At 40.3% G+C, this 21,328-nt stretch overlaps 1 protein-coding gene across 8 annotated transcripts in view; it reads right to left on the bottom strand.

Annotated features, from left to right (window-relative positions):
* The window catches only part of usp34 (ubiquitin specific peptidase 34), a 257,669-nt gene that overhangs the window by 33,490 nt on the left and 202,851 nt on the right, over positions 1 to 21,328 (bottom strand). For 2 of the 8 annotated variants that reach the window (XM_078229924.1, XM_078229920.1), the window contains 9 exons: positions 21,136 to 21,299; positions 20,645 to 20,717; positions 18,244 to 18,348; positions 18,074 to 18,118; positions 17,191 to 17,295; positions 16,711 to 16,858; positions 15,034 to 15,668; positions 8,994 to 9,151; positions 4,583 to 4,661 (listed from right to left, as the gene is read on the bottom strand). In XM_078229924.1, coding sequence (XP_078086050.1) covers positions 4,583 to 4,661; positions 8,994 to 9,151; positions 15,034 to 15,668; positions 16,711 to 16,858; positions 17,191 to 17,295; positions 18,074 to 18,118; positions 18,244 to 18,348; positions 20,645 to 20,717; positions 21,136 to 21,299 — 1,512 coding nt within the window. Of the gene's footprint in view, positions 1 to 4,582; positions 4,662 to 8,993; positions 9,152 to 15,033; positions 15,669 to 16,623; positions 16,859 to 17,190; positions 17,296 to 18,073; positions 18,119 to 18,222; positions 18,349 to 20,644; positions 20,718 to 21,135; positions 21,300 to 21,328 lie in introns of those variants that run through there. The other 6 variants (XM_078229926.1, XM_078229922.1, XM_078229923.1 and 3 more) reach the window with 4 other exon arrangements.

A 21,328-nucleotide genomic window follows, 5' to 3' on the forward strand; every position in this document is an offset into this window, starting at 1 on the left:
CTGACAAAATAAAGCTTTGTTTTAAATAGATTACTTATGATTAATTGTTGATGCTCGTGAAACATGGATTATAGGTCAGAAACTGCTAGCTGATACACATTATAGTTTGGCAAGTTTACAAACCTTAGGGCAGGCCAGGGACACGGATGTTTCAGGAATATCTCAAGTGTGTGTGGTTTATTTGTTACTTTTCTATTCTTTCTACTTGGAAAGGAATCACCAAATGAGTCAAAACATTCCATTCAATTCAAATATTTTAGGAAATTAACTGACATCCCATCCTTTTTTGTTATTGGTTTGTGGGATGGAAGCATCGCTTTATGAGGCCATCCTTAATTGCTCTGGAGATGGTGGTGAGTCATCTTCTTGACCTGCTGCAGTCCATGTGCTGCAGGTACACCCACAGCATTCCTATGCATCTTCTGCTACCTTCTTCTAAGTGGTAAAGGTCATGGATTTGAAAGGTGATGTTGAAGGAACTGCTGCAGTACATTTATAGTACAGGAGCTGCTGTAGTGCATCTTCTAGATGATACATACTGATGCCACTGTATGTTGGCTCTGGATGGAATGAATGTTTGAGGTATGCAGACATTATACTTTTTTCATTCTTTCCCGAGATGTGGGCATCGCGGCAAGACCAGAATTTGTTGCCCAGTCCTAATTGCCCTTGAACTGAGTGGCTTGCGAGGCCATTTCAGAGGGCAGTTAAAAGTGAAATGTATGGGTGTGGCACGTGTGCCAGATCAGGTAAGGACATCAGATTTCCTCCCTAAAGGATATTAGTGAACCAGAAAGGATTTTCCAAAAATCTCTAATGGTTGTCATGGTCATCAGTAGAGAGGCCAGCTTTATATTCCAGATTTACTGAGTGAATTTCAATTCACCAGCTGCCATGGTGGGATTTGAACCCATGATGGTTAGATTCTCTATGTCGGAGATGGTCATTGCCTGCACTTGTGTGGCATGAATGTTACTCGTCAATTATCAGTTCAAGCCCGATTGTTGTCCAGGTTTTGCTCCATGTGGACATGAACTGCTTCAGTATCTGAGGAGTTGCGAGTGGAGCCGAATACTGTGCAATCATCAACATATATATTCATTTCTGACTTTATGATGGAGGATAGGTTAATGATGATGCCGAAGATTGGTTAGATCTTGAACACCACCCTGGGGAACTCCTACAGTGATATCCCAGGGTGAAATGATTGGCCTCCAACAATCAAAACTATCTTCCTTTATATGACTCCAACCAGCGGAAACTTTCCTACTGATTCCCACCAATCAAATCACAGCCCTGGCTACACGCAGTCATGAATGGTGGTGGACAACTGAACAACTAACCAAAGCAGGAGGCTCCACAAACATCCCTATCCTCAATGGAGGTCCAACTCTCCAGTTTAAAAGGCAAAGCTGAAATATTTACAACCATCTTGGTGGAGTTGTAGACAGTGCGGAGAGAAGTGGCAGGTTACAGAGGGACATAGATAAAGCTGCAGAGCTGGGCTGAGAGGTGGCAAATGGAGTTTAATGCGGAAAAGTGTGAGGTGATTCACTTTGGAAGGAGTAACAGGAATACAGAGTATTGGGCTAATGGTAAGATACTTGGTAGTGTGGATGAACAGAGGGATCTGGGTGTCCATGTGCATAGATCCCCGAAAGTTGGCACCCAGGTTGATAGGGTTGTTAAGAAGGCGTACGGTGTGTTAGCTTTTATTGGGAGAGGGATTGAGTTTCGGAGCCAGGAGGTCATGCTGCAACTGTACAAAACTCTGGTGCGGCCGCATTTGGAGTATTGCGTACAGTTCTGGTCGCCGTATTATAGGAAAGATGTGGAAGTGTTGGAAAGGGTGCAGAGGAGATTTACCAGGATGTTGCCTGGTATGGTGGGAAAATCGTATGAGGAAAGGCTGAGGGGCTTGAGGTTGTTTTCGTTAGAGAGAAGAAGGTTAAGAGGTGACTTAATAGAGGCATACAAGATGATCAGAGGATTAGATAGGGTGGATAGTGAGAGCCTTTTTCCTCGGATGGTGTGGGCTAGCATGAGGGGACATAGCTTTAAATTGAGGGGTGAGAGATATAGGACAGATGTTAGAGGTAGATTCTTCACTCAGAGAGTAGTAAGGGTGTGGAATGCCCTGCCTGCAGCAGTAGTGGACTCGTCAACATTAAGAGCATTCAAATGGTTATTGGATAAACATATGGATGATCTTGGAATAGTGTAGATTAGAGGGGCTTTAGATTGGTTCCACTGGTCGGTGCAACATCGAGGGCCGAAGGGCCTGTACTGCGCTGTAATGTTCTATGTTCTATCTTCAACCAGATGGATCCATTTTGGCTTTCTCTTGAGGTTCCCAGCATCATAGATACCATCTTTAGCCAACTCGATTCATTCCAAGTGATGTCAAGAAATGGATGAATACAGTGAAAGTTATGGGCCCTGACAGTGATTGACAGTGCTATCAGTAGCACTTACACCAATAACCTGCTCACTGATGTTCAGTTTGGTTTATGCTGAGGCATAAGGTTGCAGACCTCATTATAACTTTGGTCCAAACATGGACAAAAGAGCTGAATTTCAGAGGGGAGGGCTGTTCTTGACATCAAGGCAGCATTTGACCAAGAATCAAAGGTAAATCTCTCCATTGGTTAGAGTCATACCTACCACAAAGGAAGGTGGCTCTGGTTGTTAGAGGATGCCAACCATCTCAGCTACAGGACCTTGCTGCAGAAGTTTTCCAGGATAGTATCCTAGGTCAAACCATTTTCAGCTGCTCCATCAATGACTTTCCCTCAAACACAAGGTCAGAAGTGGGTACATTTTCTGATGATTGTTTAGTGTTCACTTTCTTTTGCAACTCCTCATTTATTGGCATATTCTGTGCCTGTATGCAGCAAGACCTGGACAATTTTCAGTCTTGGGCTGACTGTAGCACAGTGGTTAGTACTGCTGCCCAACAGCGCCAGGGACCTAGGTTCGATTCCTGGCTTGGATCATTGTCTGTATGGAGTCTGCACGTTCTCCTTGTGTCTGCATGGGTTTCCTCCGGGTGCTCCGGTTTCCTCCCACAGTCCGAAAGACGTGCTAGTTAGGGTGCATTGGCTATGCTAAATTCTCCCTCAGTGTACCCGAACAGGCACCGGAGTGTGGTGGTTAGGGGATTTTCACAGTAACTTCATTGCAGTGTTAATGTAAGCCTACTTGTGACAATAATAAATGAACTTTCAACTAGTGGAAGTAACACATAAATATCAGGTAATCACCTTCTCTATTTGATATTAACAGCAGTAACATCACTAATTACCCCAAAACTGAATTCATGGTGCTTACCATAGATTAGAAAGTTAACTGAACCAACCATATAAATACTATAGCTAAAGAGCAGGTCAGAGGCTGGGAATTCTGTAGCGAGTAACTCACCTCCTGACTCCACAAATCCTGTCCAACATCTACAATGCACAAGTCAGAATATGATATTCTCCAATTGCTTGGATGAATGCAACTCCAACAACACACAAGTAGTTTAATACTATCCAGGACAAAGCAGCCCACTTGATTAGAAATCATAGAATCATAGAAACCCTACAGTGCGGAAGGAGGCCATTCGGCCCATCGAGTCTGCACCGACCACAATCCCACCCAGGCCCTATCCCCACATATTTACTTGCTAATCCCTCTAACCTACGCATCCCAGGACTCTAAGGGGCAATTTTTAACCTGGCCAATCAACCTAACCCGCACATCTTTGGACTGTGGGAGGAAACCGGAGCACCCGGAGAAAACCCACGCAGACACGAGGAGAATGTGCAAACTCCACACAGACAGTGAGCCGAGCCGGGAATCGAACCCGGGACCCTGGAGCTGTGAAGCAGCAGTGCTAACCACTGTGCTACCGTGCCGCCCCTTAGCACCCTATCCACAACCAGTGCAGTGGCAGTAATGTGTACCATTTACAAGATGCACTGCAGCAACTCGCCAAACCTCCTTCAACATCAACTTCTGAACCCTACCAATTTCTACTACTTGGAAGGACAAGGGCAGCAGACACATGGGGACACCACATCTGGCAAGTTCTCCCCCAAGCCACACATCTTGACTTGGAACTATATCACTGTTTTCTCACTGCCCCTGTGTCAAAAACCTGGAACTCCCTTCCTAACAGCACTATGGGTATACCAAAACCACATGGATTACAGTGGTTTGAGAAGATGGTTCACTTTCTTAAGGGCAGTTAGGGGTAAGCTATAAATGTTTGCCTTACCAGTGATGTTCACATCCTATGAATGAATAAATAAATTTAAAAATACTGAAAATAGTTTGGTTTTCCAGATTTATTAATTAAATAATGGGGCTCCTTGATGGCCCACTCAGTCAAATGCTGCCTTGATGTCAAAAGCAGCCACTCTTGCCTCCTCTCTGGAGCACAGCTCTTTTGTCCTTGTTTGGACCAAGGCTGAAGTCTGATACGTCGTGCACCCCTTTGCCTACCAAAGATGGAGAGGGCAGCAATGACTAACTCAAGGCAAGTGTCTCACACAGATATAATGCAATGAATAAGAAAGAACCAATCAATTTACTTTACCTCAGTCATCAGAATCAGTCCCCGATTGAAAACAACTAGCAGCCTGTCTTCATCAGTTTCTAGAAGAATTCTGAAGGCACTGCAATAATAAAAGGAGGTACTTTGGATGGAATGTCAACATTAACTAAGTTGGGACACCACAACTGGTGGCTTACTTTTCTGTCATCATCATTACTTCTTGTAATATCAATCACCAATAAGATCACAAAATATATGCCGGGTTCCACTTGATCACTATCCATTTCCTCATGTAACATTAGTAATGGACAATCTCTTTGAATCCATCATTCAAGTTAAAATAAATAAATTCTTGAGGCATGAGCTTAAGGACAAATAGCACAGACTGATTCATCGTATTTGATTAATTTAAACTTTTCTTTGATTGTATAAAGGAAGGGCAATCAATGTATCGTTCAGGTGATTTTCAGAAGGCAATAGTACATCAAAAAACAAGTTAGAAAAAAAATCAGGTGCAAGATACGAGGAAATGTAGATGTTGATCATTAGAAAACAGTTATGGTGTTTGAGTACAGAGCTCAGCAAATGACAAGAAGAGTCTTCAATTAATGGAACGGACAAACTTGCGGCAGGTATTATTTAGCAGGCGGAAGAATAGGTAGGATAACACATTTTGGGAGAAAAAATAGGAGTTTATGCTCAATAAAAAGAAGCTGAAGGGTGTAGACAAACAAAGATCCCTCGGGGTTCAAATTCATAAAGATGAAATTCAACTTCAGCAGGCCCGTAAAGCGGATGGGTGATCTGCAACCACCTATTGTGCAGCCCTACCAAAGTTTATTTTCACCCCGTATTTATTTGAAAATGAGTGTGCTAGTTGATAAGACTATACAAATGGCCATTTGGGATTTTATAAGTGGGAAATTGTTCACAGGATTAAAATCGCAATTATATATTTGTAAAAAACATTGATTAGGACACAACTAAAAACAGCAATTACTGGGGGATGGAGCCAGCTGAATGTCACTTGAAGAGATCATGTGACATGTGTACTCAGATAAAATGCAGCTCACCACCTAAGCCATTGAGAATCTTAAAGTTCTGCTCTGCCCCGACTGCACTTGTGGCATTGAGATGGCTCAGATGTGAGGTGGCTCAGATCCGAGCTGACACTTATTTAGAGGGAATTTATCAGTGTCAGGCTCCGAAATCTTCCTGGGGAGCATCAGCCCCACAACTCAAATCTTCTCTCGGAGGACTGTGTTTATTTGTGCCGCAACACTAAGGGAAGAACCTTCTGTACATGCATTTAAGTGATGGGAGTTACGGTGTTGCATTAACTGCATGCTCCACCCTATAAGTATGGCTGAAAGTGAAGTTCAGGATAGCAAAAACCATGATAGAGTATAAGGGGAAAATGTCAAGGAGAAAGTAATGGCAGTGACTGCAACAATAACAGATTGCCTAGGTACTGAATTCAGATGCCTTCCAATGGATCTTCCAACTACATTTCATCACATAACAAATCACATCTGTCAAAGAACTGTGCCCAAACTATCTTTCACAAGTTTCTCAGTTAATTGAGTACTATTTCTTATCTTTAAAAAAGTAAATAGAAGTGATTGCCCAATGTGGATCTAGGGACCATGATGCTGGCATTAAGACTCCCATTGACTATCATCTGAGCTAGTGAGGCAATGGAGGAACTTGCTTCACAAAATCTTAACAGCGGCCTAACTCATGGCTCAAAACGTTTCAAAGCTTTTTCCCCTGCTGGTTTGGCAAGCAACTTTTACATGAGGTAGGTGCAGCACAGTTCTTTGTGATCTCCCAATCATAGACTGTTTCTCTCCTACATTTGTTGCTGATTCTGTGTCTCCTACATATGGGGATGATCTTCCTCTCATTGATCACTCTCGTGATTGAACTTTCTCAGCCTTTTAAGGGGCTTTTAAAGGTGAATTTGCTGGCTGCCCTTGTGTATTTTGAACCCTGCCATCAATGAGTCCAGACAATGAGCAGTCAAGGGGACCATCGGCCTGACTGCCTGCTTCTCTTCCACAATTATGTTTGCACCCAGGTGTCCTTGGAATGGGAGCATGCAGCATTTGACGGTACACTTGGTGCCCCTGCTCAGAGAAGGCATGAAGTGCAAGGTACTGGAGTGCATCACTCCACCATGGAATGTCACTTTAATCTGATCAACCAAGTGTCCCATAAACGTTTCAGTTCTTTGTTCTAGTACGTCAATGGTGCCTTTTTTAGAAGGGACACCTAAAGCCTAGTCAACCAGCAAGAGGTACAAATCAAGAGGTACAAATCAGTGGCTGGGTTAAAAGATGCATGCTTTAATGTATAGCACTTAGTAATTTCTTTAGAAGTGGGCAATGACTGGCTCCAGTTCTATCCTGCACCAAATTGACTTTCTGGAGTAAAATACTGACAAGAAACATACTTGAAGTTCTTTAAATTTAAAAAGGGCTTTGATCAAGTAAATAGGATTTTGATCAAGCAACTATTTTCTCTGGCTTACTGAGTAGTGCAAAAGTGATGTTAAGGGAAATGCTTTTAGACAGATAGTTGATAGATGTGGAAAATACTGCTATAGGACGTGATTGAGGCAAAGAACATTGCAGCTTTTAATGAAAAATGGGTAAATATTTGAGGCAGAGAAGATAAAAAGCTATTGGTTGCAGAGGGGCAAGCTGTTTTGCATTTCCAGCAAAAGGTTGGTACAGACATGGTGAACTGAAGGGTCTCTTTCTGCGTTGTAATCTTCTATCAACTTTGAAAAAAATATTGTATTCACTAAACTGGAATAATTTTCTTTGCAGCTATATTCTCTTCCATAATTTGACAACTTTCACAGTAGATTTCCACATCAGATTCAAGACCCAAACCCCCATTGCTTTGAGACTCTCTTGATCCCAGAGTCCTACTTACTCACAGCTGAGTAACTTTCCGTTGCTCACAGTAATGAGTGCTATGGAACCAGAGGTATTGTAGTACTTCCTTAGTCACCCAGTGTTTATTCCTTCTCAAGCAACTGAAGATGCTGGGGTAGCCACAGTACCTCTCCACTAGCAACTGATGGAAATAGGATCTAAAATGGTCACTGAGTAGAACATGGAAGTCTGAAGCAAAGAGTCAAACTTTAAGACATTGGGTAGCAACTGGGGTTTGACTGCTTTTAATGATACAAAATATTAGTATGTTAGTTCATCACAGGGACAACTAAAAATCAGTAATTTATTTTCGACTTTTCCACAACTGTGCCTCTGCAGTTCAATCTTGCTAGCCTGTGCATGCACATATTAAATCATCCCAACAACATAGCATATTTGAGCATTTCTTTCCCACTGATGAAATTTATTCTACAGATCTCTAACAATTAGTTCTGTTAAAAATCAAGGTAAATATTGGAAACAATAAGTAATTGACTGAAGTGTAGAAAGCAGTGGGCACTTGTTAGAAAAGTTGTCAGAATGGGGTACAAGTCAGAAAACGTCATAGCTAAACCGCACAGAACACTTCACAGAAAACACGTTGAGAACTGTGTCAATTCTTAACTACTGAGGCACAGGGAATAAAATGAACTAAAATGACAGAATTTGCTTATTTAGATCTGTATTTAATGTGTGAACTCTTCTTGTTCCCAAAACCAGTCAGTACTCATGATAACATACAACCTTTGTGGAATTTTAATGTCAGAGTAGGTCATCTCATTCACACTGAATTGAAGTAAATTTTCAAAATCATGAAGGGTCTAAGAGAGTGGATAGGGAGAAACTGCCTCTATTTGTGGAAGTGTTGAGAAACAAAGGGTACCAATTTAAGTTGACTGCAAAAAACCCAAAAACAACTGGAGAAAAAATCGTTTTTTTTAAAATCCAAGAATGATTAGGATTTGGAATATAACACCCGAGTGTTGCTTCAATCATGTCTGCCAAAAAGGAATTGGATAATTATCTGAAGTGAAAAGAACGTAGGACTATGGGGAAAAGGTGGGGGAGTGGGGCTAGCAGAGCTGCTTTCGTAGACAGCATACACAATGGGCCAAATGGCCCCTCCCAAGCTGTAACCATTCTGATTCCAAAGGCCAACTGACACACTACCAAAATTCAGATCCTACACTGCTATTGGACACCAAAAGCTAATTAAATTTGTTCAGAAAGGTAGACTTCTAAAAATAAAACAAGTTTGCTAACATGCACAATATACAACAAAAAAGGTTTGTTTCCCAAAATATATCCTAGAAATAAAGGTCTAGCTTCTGTTCAAATCTTTAACTTTGTTTCCAAACCACCATTCTCACAGATATTAACCTTGCACCAGCTCCATCAAAATCACTTCCAAAAATTATTCTTGAGGATTACTCAAGTTAGGCATTTTGCACATCCTAGTCCTTTACAATGAATGATAAGTATTTTGTGATTTTGTTTGCCTTCTCTACCTAATAAGCGTAGTCCAACATGAGCGCCCATCCAGACAACGTAAATAGCAGCTAATGGTGGTTTTCTTGAATTGTTTAATGTCTTCTAATTCCTCTTCTCTCATATCTGGTCTCTGAGCTACAAACAGCTGCATAAGGTTGAATAGTTCTTCAACTGCCTATATAATGAAGAAAAAGAACAGTGCAGTTAGTTTAACACAAAAGTGGGATATTCAGTAAATATTGAAAATCATTTTTAAACCAATTCATTTACTTTAATATTTGAATGCATTGATCAATCAGCTACATAAAATCACTGACCAGAATTACAACAACTTGCTTTTTTATTTCTTAAGACATTAGCATTGCTGTCAAGGCCAGCATTTGTTGTCCATCCCTAACTTTGAAAAGGTGGTGGTGAGCTGCTTATTTAAACTGCTGCAATGCATGTGGTGCATGTACACCTACAATGCTGTTAGGAAGGAAGTTCCGGTTTTTGACAGTGACAGTGAAGGAACAATTATATATTTCTAAGCCAGGATGGTGAGAGGCTTGGAGGGGAACATGCTGGTTGTAGTGTTCCCATGGGTCTGCTGCCCTTGTCCTTCTGATACAGATGGAATTTGTATAGTGCCTTTAATGTAATAAAATGAAGGTATGTCACAGAAACATTATAAAGCAAAATATAACACCCAGATATTAGAGCAGATGAGTTTTAATGTTAAATGCGATGAATTAACATATGGATGAAGAGTTAGTATGCTTTGTGCATACTTCCCACTTTCAGCCTACACCACTGACTAACAATGCAAAAAGGATAGAAAAATGTGCGAGTCTCTCCCTATCAGACTGTCTATTGGCTGCATCTCCTTATGATGATACATGGAAACTGAGCCCCTGATGGCACCAGGCTACTGCTTTTAGGAACTTGGAGAAGGGTTTGGCGCCCAGACATGCAACGACAGGCCGACTAGTGTGGAAAAACAACCTCACTGCCCTGTGGGTATCTCAGGAGAGATGAAGGCTCAGAGAGCAAACACTGACAAAAAATCTGGAGTGGAACCGAAAGGTGGACTTATGCTTAATTCTGTTATCTTTCTGGCAACTCCTGCAACCAAGCTGGGTTCTGCATTCTTCTGGACCCAACCAGGAAGGCCAAGAAGACCTTGGCATTTGGGAAACCCAGGGTCTCCTTAAATTCTGTCCAGGTCTGCACCCTGGAGAGGACACTTTGGTTTCACTGAACACAGAATTGCCACCCAACCATGGTTTCCAGAGATGAATGGCTGGCAGAGAATGAGGATGGGTTTTAATAAACATCTCAAAGGAGGACAATAAGATGGTAGAGGATGTCGGGAGGGTATTCCAGAATCTAGGGCTTTGGTAGCTGAAAGCACGGTTTGAATAGTGCAGCGATTAAAATTGGAGATGCTCAAAAATTATTAAAGCAGCACAAACATGGTGGCAGACTGTGGGGCTATTGGAGACAAGAAGTGGCTGAGCCATGAAAGAACTCAAGGATGAGAATTTTAAAATAGCGATGTTGCTTAAGTAAAAGCCAATGTAGGTCATTGAGCACAGGGCTGAAGGATGAACAGGATTTGGGCGAGTCAGGATATGAAGAGGCGGGGGGGGGGGGGGGGGGCTGAAGCTTACAGAGGGTAGCACATGAGAAGACAGCCAGCAGTGTTGGAATAGTCAAGTCCAGAGGTAACAAAGGAATGAATGAAGGTTTCAGTAGTAGATATGATGAGGTGGGGTCAGAATTGGGTTACATTACAGAGGTGGAAATAGGTTTTCTTAGTCATAGGACAGATGTGTGGTTGAAAGTTCACCTTGGGGTCAAATATGACATTGCGAACAGTCTGGTTCAGCCTCAGAAAGCAGCAGAGGGAGGGAAATCTATGGATATTTCAAGTGGTTCCTATAGTAGGTTCTGTCCAGAGACAAAATTATTCTGATTGTGTTCATTGCTAAAGTTTGCACAGTTTACCTATATCAAAAAGGTACTCACTAGCTTTTACTTGAAACCTGTGTTCCAACACAACATCATAAGTTAATGTAACTTCTGAAATAGACTGTCAATATTCCTAAAGTGTGGTGCCAACAATTGGATACCAGACCCTGGCTGCATTGAACTTGTGTTTTATAAAAGGTTCACCATAATTTCTTTCCTTTTGTATTTGGATGTCCGTATTTACAAAGCCCAGGATCATGAACGCTTTATTAACAGTTTACTCAAACTGCCTCGCCACCTTCAACAATTTCAGCATCAATACCCCCAGGACCCTCTCCTCCTGCATCCATATCTTTTTTTAAAAATACTTATTAGATACATTATTTTATATTGTTCACCCACTCCACTAGCCTGTCTATGTTCTCTTGAAGTCTGTCATTCCTCCCAACAAATATCATCAAAGCAAATTATCTGGTCATGACCTCACAACTATCTGCATAATCAGCACAAACTGGCTCGCAAACAGAAAATCTCAGCAGGTCTGGCAGATACAGCCAGGATGACCTACGAAAAGGATTAATAAGGGGCAAGAGTGAGGAGGAGAATAAAATGAGACTAGGTGGCTCACTGAGTGAGATACTATTACAGATAGATTAAGTGGGACAAATAGGTATGTTTTGTGCTGTAACTTATGTTTATGGAAGTTGGATAAAGCTGTTTTCACAGTTCTATAACTGTTTCCAAAAACTAGTTGGTTAATGTTTGGTAACAGACTACATCCTGCAAGACTCTTCCTTATGTGTCCCGCATTTACTCCTCCTAAGTAGCAAGAGGGTAGATCGTAGTGTTGCCTTCACAGAGCCACACTTAAGCTATGAAGTTTCAAAAATAAATGGTTTCATCACTTTGCTTGTTTCTTGCGATCTGCTTCACAGTAAATCAGGAGTTTCTGGGCCTGAGATATTTGATTGAAATTAAGGATCAAATAAGCTGCTAAATAGAATGAAAACTAAAAGTCTGATTTTGCATAGAATAGCTTCCCATCCTATCAAAGAAAAAATATATAAAAATAAAGATTTTCTTTCTTTCTCTCCCCTTTGGCATCCTTCATACAATCTCCCCCATATATCCTGCTTCTTTAGAAAATGCTTTTGTAGTGTAACCAGTACAACCATTGCCTTGTTCAACTTTAGGTCTTCTTCTCTGAAAGGTTTTCATTCAGCAAAAGGAACTTGCACAAAATATTCAACACTATTTTAATTAGCCAATGAACTCATCTGAGGGGCCATGAACTGGTTGTCATCAGGTGTCTGACTAATAAAATGAACTCCAACATTTTCAACAATTTTGAATGCTCACTAGTCCATTCTTGAGGGATTGGGAGTGAGAGGAATACAACCCAACTGGACTGATGGTAAAGCTATTCCCATAGATCAGACTTGAACCATCATCAAGCCCCAACAAAATTGGCATCTATAAATCACTGGGGTAAACTTAATGGAGAGCTACCCTTGACAATTGTATATCTCTTAAGGCGCTTGGTCCGGTATTCTTTATTGACCTGAAACAATGGAACAATGGCCAACCCTTCACATGCCGCTGCCATCACCACTCCCAAGATATAGGTCAGTGAGCACTGACCACTCGGATATTCAGCAATGAGGTTAAAAAGCACATTCAGGGGTAATATTTCTCTGCACATATGGTAACGAATGTCAGTGTTGGGAGACATCATTTTTCTAAAAAAGTATTGGTAGCTTTACAGCCCCCATCCCAAGATATCTGTGCTTATCTAATTGGAGACTTTTAAGCATCCCTGATTTAATTACTCCACCATTTGTAATCATAATTTCAGTTGCCTAAGCCCAAATCTCTGAAATTCTCTGCTTAAGCCTCTATCTACCTCTTTTTCTTCCTTTAGGATGCACCTTAAAACATACCACTGTGACGAAGCTTTTGACCATCTGCACTAATATCACCTTATATGGCTTAATGTCTAATTTTGCTTTATAATGCTCCTGGGAAGAACGCTGGGCAGTTTTATTATGTATTACAAACACAAGTTGCTGCTGTTGTCAAGTATTGCTGTATTAACCCAGTTAATACTGGTTAAATTTTAACTGTTCACTGTTAATGCTACATTTAGGCCTGCGATGAGGAGGAACTTCTGCAGAGGGTGGTAAATCTTTGGAATTCTCTACCTCAGGGGCTGTGGAGGTTTGGCCATCGAGTATACTCAAGACAGAGATTGATAGATTTCTAGCTATTAAAGCTATCAAGGGATTTGGGAATATTGCGGGGGAATGGCATTGAGGTAGAAGATCAACCACGATCTAATTGAATGGCGAAGTAGGTTTAAGGGGCCAAATGACCTATCTCCTATTCCCTATGATAGTTCAGACATCACCACAACATTTTCAATTTCTGTGCAAGGTCTATTTCTCAGTTCCAAATCATGTAGAGTTGCAAGGCATGGATTCCCTAACAGGACTGGGTTAAAGCTGTCAAACTGCCTATGCACTGACCACAACTATCTCATAATGGGCATCAGCATGGCATAGTGGTAAGCACTGCTACGTCAGTGTCAAGGACCCCGGTTCAATTCCGACTTTGGATGATTGTCTATGTGGAGTTTGTCATTCTCTCCACGTCTGCGTGGATTTCCTCTGGGTGCTCCAGTTTCCTCCAACAGTCCAAAGATGTGCAGAGTAGGATGATTGGCCATGCTAAAGCCTAAGTGTCCCAAGATGTGTAGGTTAGCGGGATTGGCAGGGTAAATAGTGGGATTAAAGGGATAGGGTCTGGGCGGGACGCTCTATCGGAGGGCCGGTGCGGACTCGGTGGGCTGAATGGTTGCTTTCTGTACTGTAGGGATGCTATGATAATGTTCTGAAATCTCCCTCCCCAACCAGTCCCCAAACTGAGCTCTGTAACCTCTATCACAAACAGCATATATTTCTACTTCTCCAACATTGCGTGCCTCAGCTCCTGCCTCAGCCTGTTATTGAAATGCTGAACCAAATCTTTGGCACTGCCAGAATCAATTTATTCCAATGGATCACGGTACATTTTCTGACAATAGGTGATATAAGGCCCCTTTGACAGCATTTTTCAAACCATCAAGTGCTGCTCCAAGTCACATACCAACCTCCTTTGGAACTATACTGCTTTTCCTTCACTGTCACGTTCCTGGCAAGTTGTGGAAGCAAATTAACTTTTATTCTTTTCAACTTTGTTAAACCTAACCCTAGAGCATATGCTGTGCTGAATATGATGTCAGAAAGTGTCCCATTCCTCAATATTGGCATCTATCCGCTTGACATAAATAATAGGAGTCGGTCATTCAGCCCTTCAAGCCTGCTCTGCCATTCGATATGATCATGACTGTGAGACTGCACGTGGCCCCACATTTGCGCAGGAGGTAATGCGAGTGCTTGCAAATATCGGAGACTATTTAAAATAAAATTTACCTTTCAAGTTATATTTGATTTTAGCTGGTTTGTTACAATAAAAGTTTTAAAAAGTGAAGTCTAGTACAGTGGTTTTCTTTCCATTGGCGTCATGGAATTTCCTTTCTTTTTAAAAGGTTACTGATCTCCATGGAGATCGGAACAACACACTTTCAGATAATATCCACTTACTAGTGTCAAATGCAGACAAAAGTAGTCAAAGTTGCCCATTGTAATGCACAAGTCCTTTTAGATTTTAATTTAACAAACACGCTACTAATATAGCACTGGGTACTCAAATTACTGTGCAATTCTGCTGGGAAGCTATTTGTTTAGAGTTTTATTTCAAAAACACATTGGTTTCATCTGTGCTACATTTATAGCATATGAAACAGATGAAAATATTTTTGCATAAAAGTAAAAGAACACAACAATTTATATGTAGGCACCTGTCATCAAAGGGAAATATGTACGGCTTCAAAATAGAATTTTATGTCATTAAGTGAAAAATTTGACGCTCTGCATTTCTGACTGTTCTAAATCACTTCCACTAGATTAAGTTATACAACACTAAGAGCAGCTAATTCTGTTTATTAAAACATCTCACACCAAGTAAAGCCAGGCTAAGAACTAGTAAATCAATACCAACACTTACCCCTGGGTATTGGCTTGCATGAGGTGTTAGATTTTTGAAAGCCCACTGAATATTCTGATGAGAAGCCAATTGCCGCGTGAAAGCTGGGGATTGTTCACAACACAGGCGTAAAATCCCATAATATGCAGGCAGCATTCCTCGATTAAATAGAACAACGTCTTGGTCATCGTGATCGGCCAAGATGTAATTAAAAGCAATGTTTTTTGTCACTATGGGATTCTGTACAATGAAGCGTACATTTTCTGGGCAATCCACACACACATTGTACCAGAAGATAAGTAGTGCCTGTTTATTGTGATTTGTTGCAATAGCAGGTTCCGACAGCTTAGGCTGAAAGAGGTTCCAGAGGTCCATGAAGTAGCTAGAGAACATCAACTTTTCAGTCTTTGAGACCAAACAGTAGGTCATAAAACTAAAATAAGGAACTAGTTTTGTGGTGCCATGGACAGCAGCATCAACATACAGCTTGGCTCTTGAAAGTAGACCCAGGAGAATATTATACACCTGATGAAGGACAACAGTAGTGTCTGGACTAAGAGGCAAATCACGAGTAGGATTATGCAAAGAACGCGTAGATCGGAACATCTGACGGAAAGAATTACTTGGAATGAGAGAAACCAAAAGGTAAGCTGCAGCTGTAGGGAATAAACAAAATTACAATCAATATAACGAATCACAATAATTAGCTACAAATTGATTGCAAGACATTTAGCATTTCTTGGTTCTTGAAAGAAAAAATACTTGCTTTTATATAGCATTTATCATGACTACAGGACAACCTAAAGCACTTTACAACCAGCAAAGTACTTTTTGAAGTGTCGTCACTATTGTGATATAGAAAACTTGGCAGCCAATTTACACACAGTCAGATCCCACAAACACGAATTTGATAATGACCAGATCAACTGTTTTGGCAATTGTGACTGAGGGATGAATATTGGTAAGGATAACTCCACTAACCAATCTTCCAATAGTGTCATGGGATGTTTTGCATCCACCTGAATGTGCAGACAGGGCTTTGATTTAATGTCTAATCTGAAAAGATGGCAGCCGTCAGTGGACAGTGGAGTACCAGAGTGGCACTTGAATACATAATCTTCTGACTCACAAGCAAGAGAGTTACAAACTGAGCCACAGCTGACACAACCGATTGATCATTCAAATGAATATGTTTGGTACCTAGTACAATAAATAATAAACAGACTATGGATGCAACCATTGTATTTTCATGTTGCTGTTTTACCAAATGGAAATGTGGTTAAGGGTGGAGAAAAGATGACAAATTTTCAAAAGCATTAGGGAAAATTAACAGTGTGGATCTATGTGGACATAGATAAGCGAATGGGAGTATAAACTAAAAAGCAGAAGCCAAACTCAACATATTTATTTTTATTCAGTGCAGTGTATACAGACTTGATTCAGTCAAAAATTTTATTCTAAGTTGAATAAAAGATATTTGGGTTTGGAATAGAAATAAATGACAAAAAGTACAACTTGGAAACTAACCATTATTGATAGTGTAATTAATGCAATATCACAACCCCATCACATTTAAATGATTTAGAAAACATATAAATGTAATAACTTAACTCAATTACACTCTAGTGCATGAAAACAAGTACCCAGCACCAGCATAGTTTTCTGCAATGCTGTTCTCTCCACCAAGAGGGAACTTACATGTTCTGACTCTAGGATAGTTGTGTGCCAGCAAAAACCTCTCCACCCAGTTCTCCATATTTTGAAGTACCCAGCTATGAGCTAGCTTATTGCGAGGTGTTTGCATTGCCAGCCAATCTAAGCACTGAGAAGGATTGTACTCAATAACCTAATCAAATGGAAAAGGATAGGTGTTAATTGTTTTAATAGTATAAAATACAATTCAAAATCTCCCAATAGAAACTGTTAGTATTCAAATAAGCAAAGCATCTTTCAATTTGATTGATACACTGTAATTATGTATGCAACTGATTCTTAAATTGAAGTAAATTGATAAATGTATAAGTTATACTTTAATAAAACTATTAATTCAACTAGTACTTATTAAAACATTTCCCGATAAAACAAATCAGTGCTCCAGATTCCATTGCTTATGAAAATTAATCACTTAAATTTGTAATGCTGAAATAAATTTTAACCAGGTGATATATTTATGCATACCTCCCAAATTCTCTGAAGAATACAAGAAGCAAATGGAGGCATTCCAGGTGGTCCACCAGCAAACTCCATCAACATAGATAGTAGCTTAAAGAAAGGCTGTGCAGCCTAGAAATAATATCAAGTATACATTTTTATATGCGAGCAACATTTTTGACCTCAGATCATTTTATTATAAAGCTTTAAATGACCAGGGAGACTGGCACATTCTTAATATCCCAGCTTTCTCAGACACTGAGGAACTTAGTCATACAAATGTAGAAACATTGATTCCCTGTTGAGGCTGAATTAGCTAATTTTAGCTAGACTGCTGGTGGAGTACTACAACTGTCCTCAATCAACCCCGGAATAAAGTAGCGGAAAATTTTACAAGGTTCTTAGTTGCCTTCTACTGATCCCTATCGGAGTTGCATAGGTAAATGTTGGGTGAGGCCAAGACCTAGGATAAACGCAAAATACTGCGGATGCTGGAATCTGAAACAAAGGTCTGGCGAAGCGTCATCTAGACTCGAAACGTTGGCTCTGCTCTCTCTCCACAGACACCGTCAGACCTGCTGAGATTCTCCAGCATTTTCTATTTTTGTTTGAGGCCAAGGCCTTGTTTAGGTATGTCATGCCATGCTCAAATAGCTTGCTGATGCTCACAATAGAGACCCACACAAATAAATTCCACTTGGGCAAGGCACCAAATGGTGAGTGACACACAGGGGTCCTATCCAGCAAGAAGTCAACATCTTCAATCTCAACTGAGGGGAAAAAAGGTGAGGAATATAAAAGTTAAAGAGCTGTGTAGAAGTTTGCTATATTTAGTACTAAAGCTTAAAGGACAAATTTGGAATAAGATTTCCTCTCAACATTAAAAAATACAATAATTTAATGGACATACCTCTGGAGTCAGCTTTGCTATTGATGTGAATAGCATGGACACAATCTAAACACACAAAGAAAAAACCTTATTAAAAACACTTGCGACTTTCTCCCACACTATTCCAATGAACATCTATGAAAATGAAAAGCATTGGTCCCGAATTATACCAACACAAAAAAGCTCCATACATGTTCTGCAAGTCGGTTGTTGTAACGACAGAGGCTGAAGATCAAATTGCATGTTTGTCTGATGTTAATACCATCTCGGATATGTTGGAACAAAAATGGAAAACCCTGAAAAAGAAAATAAAACCAGGAACACTAACCTTCAGAAATATCAAAACACAATACAGCATCCAAGCACTAACAGCAGCACAATTTTGAATTACTACCAACCAATGAAGCATGTACAACATGTCCAAAAATATACATTGAGACTAAAACAAATAGTAAACTTGATCCAGTCCAAAGAGAATTAACAGTGCAAAAATGTGAACTACCTTCTGCAGTCTGCTAGAAATCCCTTTGCTAGTCTTGAGTTATTTAAAATGATTATTTTTTTTTAGTTTATTAGTGTCACAAGTAGGCTTACATTAACACTGCACAGAAGTTACTGTGAAAATCCCTCAGTCGCCACATTCTGGCACCTGTTTGGGTACACTGAGGGAGAATTTAGCATAACCATGCACCTAACCAACACTTCTTTTGGACTTGTGGGAGGAAGCCAGAGCACCCAGAGGAAACCCACGCAGACTTGGGGAGAATGTGCAGACTGCACAGACAGTGACCCAAACCTGGAATTGAACCCGGGTCCCTGGCACTATGAGTGCTAACCACTGTGCCACCGTATTGCCCATCAAATGTGGTATCAAGTTCATATTTCAACATACAGAGCACTCTTATATTACTATTGTTAATTCTTTTAGCCCAAATGTATAACTGCCAAACTCTCACTTAACAGGCTTACTAGAAGACCATTCTAAAGTTGAAACTTAATGCTTATGGCGCTGGGCCTGTTTACTGGCTGGAGAGCTAGTGGCATCATGTTGGAGTCACTTTCAGGAGTCTTGTTGGGATTAAGTCCTAATTAGGCAGTTTGCTGACTACCATTGGGGTCACCAATCCCTGTAGGGGGGAGTTTCCAGCATGAAATTCTTCCACAGGGCAGATGTCCCTCTTGCGAGTGCTGCTGGTCAATCAGATGCTGGAGGCAGTGGTAACTGCTGGTACTTCAGTCAGCTTGAATCTGAAGACCACTGCTGGAGGCCCAGGCCTCAGATAAGTGTGGTAGGTTCAATAGGGTCAGTCATGATTCTCTCCATTGATAATTCCTCAGCTTGTCATGGTTACACATGGGTCCCTCGTGATCCCAGGCTAAAATTCAGCTAAAATTCAACGGTACTCCGGGAGATTTGCCCTCCAGACCCCATGCAGAGTGCAGGCTCACCAGTATGTGAACAGGCCCTGGCATTTATGAACCAAACTTTCCAGCTGTGGGTTTACAGCCCCACTGCCTTGTGGATCTCTCAGTTTAAAGACTCTGTTTTGCTATTCTTTCTGTCAAATTGGATAACCTCACATTCTCAGATAATTGCTCTTTGGGATTCTGTATCCCACAGGACAGTAGAGGCTGGGGACTTGAATACATTCAAGGCCAAGTTAGACACATTTTTGATCTACAAGGGAGTTGAAGGTTATGGAAGTCAGGCAGAAATATGAAGTTGTGTCTATGATCAGATCAGCCATGATCTTCTTGAATGGCATTGCAGGCTTCAAGGTTGACTGGCATATTCCTGCTTCTTTACTTGGTTCTTGTAGGCCTGCATGCAACAAATCTTGACAACATGCTACGCACTTGCAGTGCCTGGCATACATCATTACTGGATTTTTCAGATAGCTTTCAGTTGCTGTGGAAATTTTAGTACGCATCTACTTACATAGGGAATTAAATATTTCCAATGTTACTATGTCTAAAGCATTGCATGTATATCATAAGAATTAAATGATTTGTAACTTCGTTGGTAGGCTGGGAAAAGCTCAGTAAAAAAATGGTGAAAAATGCTGGCAATCTGAATATAATAAATCTGAATAAAATATATTTCTCTGAACACATCGTTTTAGCAACCATCACAGTAAAGTATTGTTGTTTTTAGACATTCTTGATGAATTTTCACTGATATGCAGAGTGGAACGCACGTCTAGAAAAATGAGGGCATGGTGTACTAGAAGAGTTTTGCTGTGATTGCACTGTATTTCTCAACTCGTTTGTTAAACACTGAGCATATCTTCAAAACATTTATGGGGATCAAAAAAAATTGGAATAATTTAAAGTACCACAAAAGTTGAAATGGAAGATTGACTTGCACAACCAGGTCTAGAGATGAATAAATGTGAAGCAATAGTTGCAGGATCCAATGTGCAAAGACAATATATGCCCAATAATTACATTTTATGCTTTAAATAACTGAAGATTGACAATTTCCTGTTCAATTTTGTAACATACATGAAGAACAGGTTTTTGCTGTAATCCTATGCTGTCATTGAAATCTTACACAAGGATTGCTAAAAGAAATAAAGAAATATATATCACCAGTTCTATGTCTATTGACGATACCTTGCCTCCTGTCAAGGCAGCCATGTCATTCTGCGACAATGTAAGATGCCTATTTAAAAGAGACAGAATTAGAAAGGGTAAACACTAGCCCTGAGTCTGGATATTAAGACTGGGATACACACAAAATAGTACACTTTGGTATTATAAATCTTAATTTCCTGATAAATAGGATGTTGTAACTTTTTATAAAGTGCTAATTAAAAAGTTAGACCTATTACTTTACTGTCAAATTCAAATGATTACACTTAAATAAATGACAATCATGCCAATTTAAAAAACTACTTAATTCGCTTTTTAGTTTCTCCTGAATTAAAATAAATTAACAGATATTTAGCACTAACTTAATTCTGCAATATGTAACAAATACTTACAAGAAATGTTTGCAGGACAAAGTTTGTCGGGGAAAGAGCAGGTGATTGGGATTAATTGGATAGCTCTTTCTGGATACATCTATGTATATGCCTTACCTTTCAGAACGTGATTGCTCAACCAGAAGTGCAATCAAGGCAATCATCTTCTCCAGTGCTGCAGGACGGTATTTCTCTTCTGTCAAAGATAAAATATCTTCTTCCTCTTCTTCTTCCTCACCCTCTTCTTCAGATAATACCTCAACTTGTGGCTGGGAAAACTGCTAAAAATTTGAACAAACAAAAATTTAAG

This window comes from Mustelus asterias, chromosome 15 (genome assembly GCF_964213995.1).
Source record: "Mustelus asterias chromosome 15, sMusAst1.hap1.1, whole genome shotgun sequence".
In the NCBI taxonomy this organism is placed as follows: Eukaryota; Metazoa; Chordata; class Chondrichthyes; order Carcharhiniformes; family Triakidae; genus Mustelus; species Mustelus asterias.